Genomic DNA, 13,202 nt, shown 5'->3' on the forward strand with positions numbered 1-13,202 from the left:
ATTGTATAATATTCAATATTTTCATTTGCAACTTGGAAAATAGCATAAAACTACTTTAGAGCAATCTGGAGATAATATCAAGCAGGTTAAAGAATTGATTCTGAGAAGAAGAATGGGTTGTGAGTACTCCTGAGAAAAGGACTGTAATTTAAGCTCTTGAACAATTGGAGTAATGATCTGAAATAAATGGGATGAAATTAAATAATAATGTTTGCAGTGTACTACACTTAATTAAGAATAATTCATTACACAAGTACTAGATAGAAAATTGTATAGATGAAAATACTGCAGAAAAGAATCTGGAGATAACAGCAAATCTCATAATACTGTTGCAGAAAAAAACAAAGACTTTTCTAGGACGTGTAAATAGGAGAGTTGTATCTTAAGCAGGTAGGCTGATCCTTTCACTTCCATTCAGTTCTAGTAAAGTCTCATCTGGTATAAAACCCAGCAATTGGCACCAAACTTCAAGAAAGAAATGGATCAACTAAGAGAGTTAACCAGAAAAGAAACAAGCAGAGTACACAGAAAGACTGAGAGAATGGAATTGTTTTGCCAGGAGAGGGGAGAGGGTGTAACTGCAGCAGAACATAATAATTTGTGCAAGGATGGACTTAAAGGATGGACTTAAATTCTAGCAGGATAAATTTTGGGTTAGTTTAGATAATCAGAAAATTTTTCACATGGAAATGAGTGGGAAATACTGGCAGATACTGAGTAAAGTGGATCACGGGATCTCCTTTTTCAGAGATTTTTATGACAGTCTAGGCAAATACCTGTCCAGTACACTACAGGTATAGTCAGCTTAGTCTTTGCACACAAAAAGGAAACAGATTATTTCTGTTCTCTTTCTCCCTTTCCTACCTTCTGTGCTTTACTGTGGGTTTTTTTCAAGTTTCGCTTTTATTAACTGATCCATCAGTATGCTTTATCTCACTGACTTACTAAAACTTATACTTGCTTTGTGCTGCAAAACACCAGAAATGTAAAATTTACTTTCCACTATATACTTTTGTTCCAGTTCCTCCAACGTTTTGAAGTCACTCTTTATGCCTCCCAAAATACACTATTCTATCCCTCACCAGCTGTAGAAAAAGACCTGTTTTAAGAGAAACATTTTAAAGAGAAATATTCTTTTTTTTTTTTTTTGGTAACAAAATATCTCTTTGAAGATAGAGGTTAGTGTTTTTATTCAAAGAAACACCCCAGAAAAATGGCTAATTAGATCAAGAGTTCTCAGCTATCTCTGAAGCCATTGTTCCCCGAAGTTATGAAGTCAAACATTTCACTGTTTCAAAACAGCTAACACATCCCACTGATAGCAGTAAAAATGAAATTTTTAAAGCAGTTGGCTCCTTTTTTTTTTTTGAAAACCAGGAAAAAAGGATATCCAATCTTATTCTAAATAGATACACAAAGGTACTCTTTGGCTTCAGTCCCACAAAAAAACCCCAACCAAACAAACAACCAACCAACCAAAGAAAAAAAAACCCAAAACAGTACAATATGATTGCCACGCCAAAATCACGATCTTATTTCTGGTAGAAGAACACCGTTTAGCCCGGTCCAAAAAAACACTACACTTAGACAACTCTTCCACCACACACACCACATTACTTTCATTCTGGAAAAAAGACCACGAAAAACTACCATTTATTTTAAAAGAAAAATTCCAATAGAAAAGGAACAGAAGTTGTAACACAAAAGTATGATGTATTGCTATTACCTGGATAAGACCATCTAGAAAGAACAAAATGGTCTTATACCAAACATTAAAACTCTTAAAAGATCGGATTTGGTTTAATCTACTAAATTGAAGAGTTCTTTTATATAAAAACATAAGAATAGCAATAAATCTCTAATGAAATTACTGTATTTCTTGTGAAGCTGTTCTGCTGTTTTCACAAGCAATAAAAAAGTTAAATTCTTGCTATCAGTTGCAAAATCAACTGATATATGTCTAAAAAGGCACAATAGATATCTTCAAAATGATAAATCTTCTGTTATATAGCCACAAGCAACTTTTTCAAATTGTGAGTTACTGAAAAACAGAGGAAAAAACATACAGGGTTAGGCTAATTTTCTATAAGACTCTCCAAATAAACTTAACACATTCACATACAAATCTTGAAACTGATGACCTTTAATGATGAAAGTTATGAAATGGTGCTTTATAAGAAATTAATAAATTAAACTATGGAACTACAAAGGAAAAGTAATAATTGAGGGCTGATATGACATCAGTCTGTATAAGTAGGAGTGATGTTGAGAACAGGAACCATACGTTATTCTCAGATAGCTCCGTGGAATACACAAATTTGTTGGTAAAGGAAGTACCAAATTACAGTATTAAGCAGCGAGCCCAAACCAAAACATTTTACATACAATATAGCTTTTAAACATACTTACTGCTTCAGAATGGTGTGATGCCAGAAGTTTGCACAGGTTCAAAATACAATTAAACGAATTCATAGAATAAAACCCTAGTACCCCTTACAGAAGTACCACCTTCATCTCAAATAGTCTTGAATTTCAAATCAGGAAGTCTCAGAGCATGTATAAAGTATTGCTATATGCTTGCACTGTTACTCATCTCTAAACATCTTCTATTGGAGGCAGAATACTGAGCTAGATAGACCTTTAAACTATCACCGTATGTCCTTTTTAATGTAAATTACAGTAGTAATAATGGTTTATTATATCATGTAACTACTTCCTATTCTGGGATCTGAAAATCTCTGGAGATGGAACTAATCTATAGCTATAATAACGCCTATAGTCCTGTTTCAATAGATTAAATCTGGTACTGAATAATAGAAACATTTACAGAAGGAATACATAGCAATAATCTTTTCTGTAAATGCTGACATCAGAACCAGGACAAGGTTTAAAATGACAGTACAGAAGTATACAACACAGAGCCTAAGAAAGATGAGAGGAAAGATGCCTTTGAGCATTTTTTGAAAAAGGCTATTAAGTTTTTCCTAAAATGTATTTAGGATTAACAGAATGCTAATGTATCTGCTTTCAGCACATACACCATGTGAGGCTAGGTTTATCTTAACATGGAAAACAAGTCTTTTATTAGAGACTCATAGGCAATTACAGCTCGTACTTCAGGCAGGATGCTACAACCCTTGCTCATTGAAACTGGTAACTATTCTTTTAAGAACTCCTAAAATATCAGGTAGAGATTGATTTAATACCACTGATTATTCATAATAATTCTAAGCAGAAAATTTCAAGCACCACCACATGGGGCAATGACAGAAAAATGGATATGCTGGGGATGTGTCTCATTTATTCCCATCTGTTGCAGAAGGCTTTTACCCTGAGGCATGAACATTTACCTTTCTGCTCCTAGTAAAATTTTCAATCGTCTTTCATTATCTACACGGTTCTGTTATATTTTCATTGATTCTTATCCCAAATAATATCTTAAATTCACAAATTCCTTCGGTCTTTATGCATCACATAAGAATAGTGTTACCTTATAACAGTCTCCATATTGTTCCTTTTCAACAGAAAATTTCCATTTGTAAAGAGAATTAGTTTTAAAAATGACTGAATGGTACTAAAAGCCTCTAGACTAAAATGTCACTTTTGACACTATTATTTTTATCATGGCATTTCACTTATAGATCACTTTGATTAAAAATGCAATAAATCACAGCAATTCATTTAATTTAAAATGCAATAAATCACAGCAATTCATTATAGCATACCTGGTTTCTATACTGGCTTCAGAATGGATACTATAAACCCAGCATCATCTTATTTAGTCAAAAAAAAAAAAAGTTACATACTGTTCTCAATGAATTTAACTGATAATTACAATGAATTAACAGAACCTTTTTCTATCTTCACAGTCTGAAATATGTTTTCTCCTCACTAAATATCTGAAGTTGTATTACTAAACCCACAGCTATACCATACACAATCTTCATATTTGGTATGCACTGCAGAAGTACCATTAATTACACAAATAATCAGAAAGCTTATTTATTCCAATTAACATACAAACACTGTGAAGTGCCTTGTTTAGCTGGAAGTAGAATAGCTGCATAAGCATCTCAAAATGTATTGCAAGTAAGGAAATAAAATTTCTTCCTAAATATTTACCCAATTATTCCTGTTTAGGTCATTTAGGTTTCTGAGGGTCAGCATATAGGTATATACACATATACATTTTTATATATACGCATACGTGTCTACACATATATATGTATACACACAAATATATACTCAAATATATGCAGCCCTAAGAGTTAGGCTTTTTTTTTTTTGAAAGCTCTTTTTAACAGTTTTCCAAAGAGGAACACTTCAAATCTTTTCAATATCAGACTCTAAGGACTATCCTTCTTCATACTTTTATTTCCCTGAAACTGCATAATGCCAGCCAGTATAAAACAATAAAACGGTACAAAACAAATATTTTTATAGTACAAAGTCTAAAAAGGTAAATTAAACATGGTATTTTGCTTGTTTCTCAACTGCATATGAACTTAAAACTCAGGAAAATAATTCTTCTTCTCTTTTCTATCAAATAAAATCCTGATATGATCTTGTGGGTTTTGCAGCTATAGGGAAAAAGAAAGAGATATGACACAACTCTTAAACATGGACTATTCAGGTCGACTAAGAAAGGCAAGCGGAACAGAAAAGCCTACTTATTGGACTTCATATTTACATAGTATGTTTCATTCTTATGTTCTGATGTGCAAATCATTAAATATAATAAAGAAAAATGGTTAAGAACTTTGCTAATTTATATTTCAGGAAATAAGTTCCAGGACTTACCACTCAAGAACAATGTTCTCTCATAATATTTTAATGGAAGGCAGACCTATGATACTCATGATGGCAGTTCATTAGATAATAGTCACTTCCCCTTCTTTAATTCAGCTTTTTATCAAGTGTGCAAAAATCAAGATTCATTCTTTGGGAAAAATGTGTTTTGCAGCAATTTTAACTGAGAGAAATCTTACACAAAATTACATAAGATTCTTCCCTTCTACCCTTCAAAGATAAAAAAAAATATCCCTTAGCTCTTGTTTCTCAATTGTCTCTAAGAACTATCAAATTGAGAAGCAAGTATTAATGGACTACACAACTATCCTTCCTAAAAACTGAAGAGAGGAGAGAGGAGAGGGGACAAAAAGAAAAATTCATGAAAACAAGGGAAAGAAGAGAGTGTGCTTTTTAATTGCTATACTAGAAACAACCTTAACTTCTAAAGAATCAGTTTTACAACAAATGGGAATTCTACTTAATTCTCATACAGTTTTGTGAAGACATGCCTCTCACACTAAAATCTCTCCTTCCTCAACCTTTTTGCTGCAGATGCCATGATATATTGATATCAAAATTAAAGAAACTTAAAAAAAAATAAATTAAAAAAAAAAATCACTTCACATAAGTGAGGTGTTTAAATGCATCAAAACCAAAACTCTCCTACTTGAGAGGAAAAGTCTTGAGAGATGCTGCTATGCCTAACGTCAGACAAACCTACTTTGGCGCTGGATTAGCACTTCTCTTTCCTCTTAAGCAGAATTTCCATTCTAAGCAGATTTTCCAGTAAAATTAACATGTATCTACTCTGAAGACAGCTCTTGCATCTCAGACTTAGGTTGATTGTTCAGGTATTCTTCAACTTATTGGCTGTCATATTCTCCAATAATTTTACATTATATATACAATTATCTACTCTCTTCAAGATCTTCCTTGATTCAAGATTCAAGAAAATCCCTTATTTCCCAAAACATAATTTATCTTTTCCACCATGGCAAGAACCATAATTATAATAAGGAAGAGACATACAGCTTCTTGGGTGGCAATTTAATTCACTAATTTGCAAAATTTTCTTCTGTTTATGAAGTACAGATTTTGAATTAAGGCATTCCAGTACTCTAGCAACTTTTTAAGGGTTTTTCCTGACTCTTATTTTTTCATACTATTAGTACTTAGCCTTTCAGAGAGAAATGTTGAAAAGAAATGTGAAGAGAAGGAATGGCAGAAGGTAAACTGAAAATTTATTGCACTCAAGTAATTCATCCTTCCTCCTCTCCTATCATTACTATTGCCCATATAATGCCTTAAGTGGGCAGTCAATCTTGTATTTCATGTATAATGAAGGTCTCAGCAGAGAAGGCAAAGTTGCATTTTACAGTTTTATAGCGTTCGGTCTCAAGTTGCAACATTGCTTTCCATTTTATGGTCAGTAAGACATATTACAAGCCTGCCCTCCCAAAACATATGCTGCTTTTAAAACATTTATTTTTTAGTAGCAGTAAGGGCAGAAGATGTGGAGATAGTAAACTCCTTGCTAATGTTCTCTTTAAGCTATTGAGATCTTAATTCTTGCAAGAGAAGAGTCCTGATGAATTACATAGTTATCTTCAACTTTAGATGGAAGTAATAAAGGTGTATATTTAAAGCCTTTCTGCACAACAGTAGCTTAGGCTTGGCTCACTGTCACATTTCACTTGCAGTAGCTTACGTATCACAGGAAAGACCGAGAAACATGGCCTGAATAGATCTTCATTTATTTAGTAGGAATGGATCACTCAACAGACTAGTTTGAGCTGAAAGCAGCTCCACGGTCAAGAAATATTGCTAGTCAGGGCTAATTCTTTATTGAAAGGACAGTGTTTTGATAATAACATGCAGGCACATAAACGTTAAGTAAAAAGTGGTAATTGCTTTCTGATCTGGACTGTAGCAAGAACACAAGAAGTAATTCTTCTATTAAAATTAGTGATATTAAGCAAATAATAACAACAAAAACTCATACAAAACTGAGAATTTTGGGGACTTTCAGTTGGGTTGTATGAATGCTTACTATACTTTGATGTTTTTCCTTATGACACTTTTAACTGTTCCTCTGGAAAAGCCTGTTAAAATGCTTAATTTAAGGCTAATATGATTAAAAATGTCACAATACCTAAGTATAAATTTGATTATTAACCTTGACACCACGAAATTTAAAGGACCGATGGTATATCAAAAGATTAAATCTGCTGAGATAAATCAGTTCTTCTCCAGTTTATGATCTTAAAAAGAATAAATTCAGTCTAATGATCCCTGAGGTACATTACGGATCAGCCTCCAGCTGGACTTTGCACCACTGACCATATCCCTTTGAGCCCAGCAGTTCAGCTTAATTTCAGTCCACCTCACTGTCGTCTTATCTAGCCTATACTTCTTCAGTTTGTTTATGAGGCTATTATGGGAGGCTGTTGAAAGCCTTGCCAAAGTTGAGATAAACAACATCCACTGCTCTCCACCTGTCCACTGAGTTAGTCATGCCATTGGGGAAGGCAATCATATTGGTCAAGCATGATTTCCCTTTTGTAAATTCATGCTGACTACTCCCAAACAAATTTTTGGCCAACATATGAATGTTTGGAAATGGTTTCCAAGATTATTTACTCCACCACCATCCCAAGAAACAAGATGAGGCCCAGGGGCTTGTAGCTCCCTGGATCCTCCTTCTTCCAGACAGGAATGACACTCACTTTCTTCTAAACTTCTTCCAAACTTCCCCCTAATTGTCCTGACCTTTCCAAGATTACTGAATGTGGCCTCGCAATGACATTGGCCAGCTCCCTCAACACTTGGTGCATCCCATCAGGTCCTATGGACTTGTGTTTGTCCAATTTGTTTAAGTGCTCCTTAATCTGATCCTCCTCCAACAATGCTAAGTCTTCCTCGCTCCAGACTTTCCCACTCATCTCAAAGGCCTGGGATTGCACAGTGCCAGTCATACCAGTAAAGACCAAGGCAAAGGCATTGAGTACCTCAGTCTTTTCTGTGTCCTTTGTCATCAGATCCTCTCTGCCTCATTTAGCAGAACAGGACAGTAGCAGACACCAATTGATTTTGAGGAAGTAAAAGCAAAAAAGTAAGAGGAAAATGAAGGCCAAACCAGAGGATTCAAAGAGATATTGAGGCAGGCCATCTGGAACACAACATTATAAGATCACACAGCTAAGAACTTTTATAATGCACAGGTATAAGATTAAAACCATGAATTTCATAATTTGTCAAAATTTTCTCATTTTTTTAAATTATTGCAACTTTAGCAATGCTCATAGATGTAGTTTTGTGAGAGAAATGGAAATAGAAGCAAAAGAAAAGGGGATACTCATATGCATACACCATACTATTTCTGTTGTCCTCTGGCAAACAGAATATAGAACTCATGAATCAAAAAAAGCTATATACAAGTCGATATAGCCAGGCAGTACCTGTAAATTCCCATACAGAGAAAGCATATATAGTCTGCCTTCTCATTCCAATCTTGCACTTCTCTGAAAGTAGAAAAGTATAATTAAGTGAAATTGTAAGAGAGAACTGTAATGCAGATAAATGTCCCCCGCCAGTAACCACAACAACTCATCTTCACCTGTGACCCAGAGCCAGATATGCAACCAGGTTTGCACTAACAGGTTACACTAACCTACTAAGTTATCTGTCCTATTAGCATGATTTAATAGAATTTATTATTATTTGTTGAGAATGGCAATATTGAAATTAAATTGTTCTTTTTGGGTGTCAGTTTTGGGGAGCCTTTAGAACTAAATAATTATTAAAACCTACTGTACGATTGCTGATAACTATATGACAACTCATTAAAAAAACAAACACATTTTAATATTCTAATTTATTATGTACTCAGGCAACTAAAACAACACTTTCAATAAGTGGCTCCTTAAAATGCATCATCCATAGAAATTACGCTTGGAATGAGACATTTAGGGTTTTTTTTTGCCCAGTAGCATCCACTAGATCTGCACTTTATGGTTCATCTTCAGACTTTATAACTTAAGTAAAAGTTTAGCGTTAAATAAGATGCGTTTTGACGTTCATGTTCTCCCCACCAAGTTCCCACAAGCCAGAACAAGGCTATCCACACCTCAACATCCAGCTATTACTAGAGCCTACAATAAAGAGAACAGACAGTGGGGTTGAGGAATATATATATGCAGCATTTATAGTGAGCCACAACACTGTCCAGGTAGCTAGCCGTTCTCCCTGCAAGTTGTCATCTCTGCACACGGGACTCAGATAACACCCAGCAGAGCAGAGTGCTTGTGACTGTAACACTGCTCCGCTAAAGCAAGCGCTAGACACAGATAACAAGAAAATAATACATCGCAAATACACCTACTTACTGTAGGGTATGTTACTTTAGCTAGGGAAGCCCCCTGAGTTAACCATAAGATCAGACTCAAACTATGAGTTGACAGCTAGAAATCGATTTCTATTAGATGCAGGGGATATAGACCGACCTGTTGATCTTATCAGCAGAATAATTCAACACATTTGAGAATATCTAGAATAATTTGCTTCTATACAAATAAAATGAGAAAAGCAACGGAATATTCAAAGCATATATGAGGTAGAGGATATGCTCAAATAAGACTTATGGAAGATGATATGCAAATAGATTATCCATAATTCAGACAGGTCAGAAATCACTCAAGGCAAAAATGACACTAGACAATCTTTTACATATGTGGCTTATGAGCCATTCTTCTGGAGTTCTTTCCTGATCATCATCAGACTACCCTTTCTTGGTGTTAAGTACCCATCCAAAATTAATGCTGAAAGACACAACGAAGCTAGGGTCAAGAAGCAAAAGGGAGAAATCATACAAGGAAATAGAAGTAATAATTATTACTAGTCAAACAGTTTATCAGATTTGAATACCAGAATTGCCTAGGTCAGTCTTAAATGGAACAGGTCATTTTGTCTAACCTTACTCAAGCAATCATGAGGTGTCAAACTGACCTTGCAAGCTGGGCAAGATTTATAATTTGGAACCTTGGTCTCTATTACCTTCCTAAATGGCATTAAAGGCAATACAAAATTTATTCTAAAAATTCTGAAAAGCTAGCTCTCAAACCCACCACCAATACTGCCAACTGCATGTGACTAGAAAGGAAAATGAAGAGAAAGTGATTACTGTTAGCACTTCCTTCCTGAGATCATTCATGGAAAGAAGAAAGTGAGGTTCATCACACTTCATCCTTTATGCCTAGCTAGAAACTACAAGAAAACACAGAAAATATTTCATGAAGGCTGCTAGTAAAAAGATGCTGATCTTGGAACAGAAACACAAGGAAAGGATATACCTATTGGTAGGCAATAACTTCTCCCCCAGAAAATACTTTCAGTGGCAAGCTGTCACGGTATCTCTATGAATAACAATTTTAAAAGCCCACAAAAGGAACATTAGAAGGAAGAATATAGTGGAAGAATTATTTCACCTTTTTGACAATCTTTCCACACAGTTTGTCGATTCTTCTCATAGTGTTTATTCAACCAGGTGAGGATGGTTCGTTCATATGGAGAATATATGTTACTGGATAAAGGTTCTGATTTTATTCTTGGCATTTTCTGCAAGCTTTCCAAGCTGAACAGATCAGTGATATTACTTGAAGAAGCACGTGGAAGAACAAACACCTGAAATTAGAAAAAGTGTTTTTAAGCACAAACTGTAAAACAAACAATTTCAAGTGGAATGATAAAACCCCACTTCAAACTCAAAAGGTTTTTTAACTTAGAAAAGGTTTAAGAGATTGCACATTAGCATAAACGTATAACACATAAAAGAACAGCTTTTGCTAAGGTTTTGGGAAATTCCTTTGCTTCCTTAAACAAAATGCAAACTGAAACTTCCAAATGGTCTCGGGAGTCTGGAGAGGTTTCAGTCAACTGGAAGCTGTCAAACATTGTCCTAATTTTCAAGAAGGGTAAGAAGGAAGACCTTGGTAATACAGGCTAGTCAGTCTCAATTCAGTGCCTGGTAAAATTATGGAGAAGGTTATTCTGGGAGTTATTGAAAAACACCTGAGAGACAATGCAGTCATTGGTCACAGCCAGCATGGGTTCGTGAGGGGAAAGTCCTGCTTAACCAACCTAATTTCCTTTTATGACAAGGTCGCCTATCTAGTTGATCAAGGCAAGCCAGTAAATGTAGTGGGTTTGGATTCTAGCAAAGCTTTTGATGCCATCTCTCACAGTATTCCTCTGGACAAAACATCGAGCATACAGCTAGACAAGTCCATAATATGATGGGTCAACACTTGGCTGGCGTTTCAGGCTCAAAGTGTTACAGTCAATGGGGTTACGTCAGGCTGATGGCCAGTCACCAGCGGGGTTCCCCAGGTCTCAGTTTGAGGGCCAGTGCTTCATCTACACACTACTTTTGCTTATTTTATTTTTCCCAAATGAAATGACAGCATAGAAAAAGGTATTTGAAGGAGGAACACAACTTGATTTTCAGGATGATGATGATGTCAACAGCTTTGGTTCCATCCTCCTCCATCAAAGAGGCCTCAGGACTGACCACTTTGACCAGTGACTAAGACTATCAAGGACCGTAGCCATAAATACTAACTACACTGCATCAGCTCCATAGAGTCTATATTCACAGATAATTTAGGATGAGTTTGTTAAGGACTAATTGTTTGGAGGAGGAAAAAAGAAGGGAAAAAAAAAAAAAAAAAGACTAACAACTAATCATTGATAATGTCTATTGACAATGAATGCCAATCCAGTAAAATGTTATTTTGAAGTGTGAACTGGGCCCAGTTTCAGGCTACTTTATTTCACCTAATTAGAACAAAAACAGCTTGCACCCTTTTTATAGTTGTTTCTCTTCATATTAATTTCAAATACCAGATTTTAACAGGTACATTAGTGAGAGCATCAGTTTGAGACAAAGTGTTAAAACTTTTTAATCCTTCCATGCTGCAGATGGAGAGGGACACTCTTGAACATGGTAAGATGCAGCTACAGCCATGTGGCTTCACAGTTTCCACATTTACATCCATATTATTTTTTTTTTCCTTCTTCCAGATAACATGAAGGACTCATCATCCATTGCTTTCAAGTTTTTCTGAAGAAAACCTTTTATGATATACTAATATATGAAACCTAGTTAACAATTAAAGTACATGAGACCCAAATTATAGCATCCATATTTAATTACAATTAAAAAAAGAAACTTGAGTCACTTTAAAATTCCTTTTTAAACCCTGAAGCATTTTAGGTCAGCACAATGTAGCTAACTCAGTTTAAATATTTGGATTTCTCTCCATGGCATTTTATTGATTTGCAAGAAATCTCAAACTTTTATATCAGCATCCCCAGACACAAATCTGAAGAAAACAGCAAAAAAAGCAAGCAAATACATACTATTTCATGCTTTCTCAAAAGGCAGTGTCTTTACAGGTTAATCTATTGCAATGTTCCTTCATTAGTATAACCTGCTGTTCTATCAGAAGGATCAAAACAGGAAAGAGTAATAGAAACCATATTTAGAAGAAAATATGAAACATCTTTTACCCATAAAATATTATTTTACTGTCTCTTAACAAGAAAAGTCCAATCCATCCTAATCCAAGATGGCCACATGTCCACCTTTCTTTTGAAACCCTGTTGGGGGACCAGGACATTAGCATACACTGGCTTTTTGGACCATACTGTATTTATTTAAAAAAAAAAAAATATCAGCTATTAGGTTAGGAAATGTTATTAATTCTAACTATAAGAAGCATCCTTATTACTACATGCTCATTAAGTTTACAGATAGATTGTCTTTATTGAAAATCTGGCTTGACCCAAGAGCTAAACTAGCACTTCTGCTGTCAGTGCTCATGTGTTTCCCTTAGCCTAAACTTTCAAGATTTGTAGAATACCATTGCTATTTTAGTTCTTGCTCAAAAAGAGAACCAAAAGTATGTCTTTACGATAGATTAATTTCTCCTTTTGTTCTCCACAGGCTTCACCCTTTCTTCAGAATAAACTTCATTTTTTATTTTTCTGAGCTGGATTTACGTGTATGCTTTTTGCTCTGGAACTTCTGCAGCAATAGAAGTTTTCATAAAAAATAAGTGGACGATAATGCATCAGGTATAGGCATGCAAGCAGTATGGGATGACATTTTAGTTGATAAAGAATAATATTAAGTATTTCTAATAACAGCATTTTATTTCTAAAATAAAACTGAAAAACAAACCATCTCTGGTGAATAGATGAATTCTTTTAATATTTTCTGAAATTTGCAGCATGCTATATGAGTAAGAAAGGACTCTTTCCTCTTATCTTGCTTGAAATCAGGTTATCGTAATCACATAAAGGCTTATCTCTACTTTCATTTTCATGAAACTGCTTTTATGATATGAAACATT

General features: G+C 34.8%; 1 protein-coding gene across 1 annotated transcript in view; it reads right to left on the minus strand.

Annotated features, from left to right (window-relative positions):
* CHDC2 (calponin homology domain containing 2) overlaps window positions 1–13,202 on the minus strand; it is a 52,001-nt gene that overhangs the window by 11,954 nt on the left and 26,845 nt on the right. Inside the window, exon 10 of the mRNA XM_009888363.1 lies at window positions 10,275–10,470. Coding sequence (XP_009886665.1) covers window positions 10,275–10,470 — 196 coding nt within the window. The remainder of the gene's footprint in view (window positions 1–10,274; window positions 10,471–13,202) is intronic.

This window comes from Charadrius vociferus, unplaced genomic scaffold (genome assembly GCF_000708025.1).
Source record: "Charadrius vociferus isolate BGI_N301 unplaced genomic scaffold, ASM70802v2 scaffold206, whole genome shotgun sequence".
Classification (NCBI taxonomy): Eukaryota; Metazoa; Chordata; class Aves; order Charadriiformes; family Charadriidae; genus Charadrius; species Charadrius vociferus.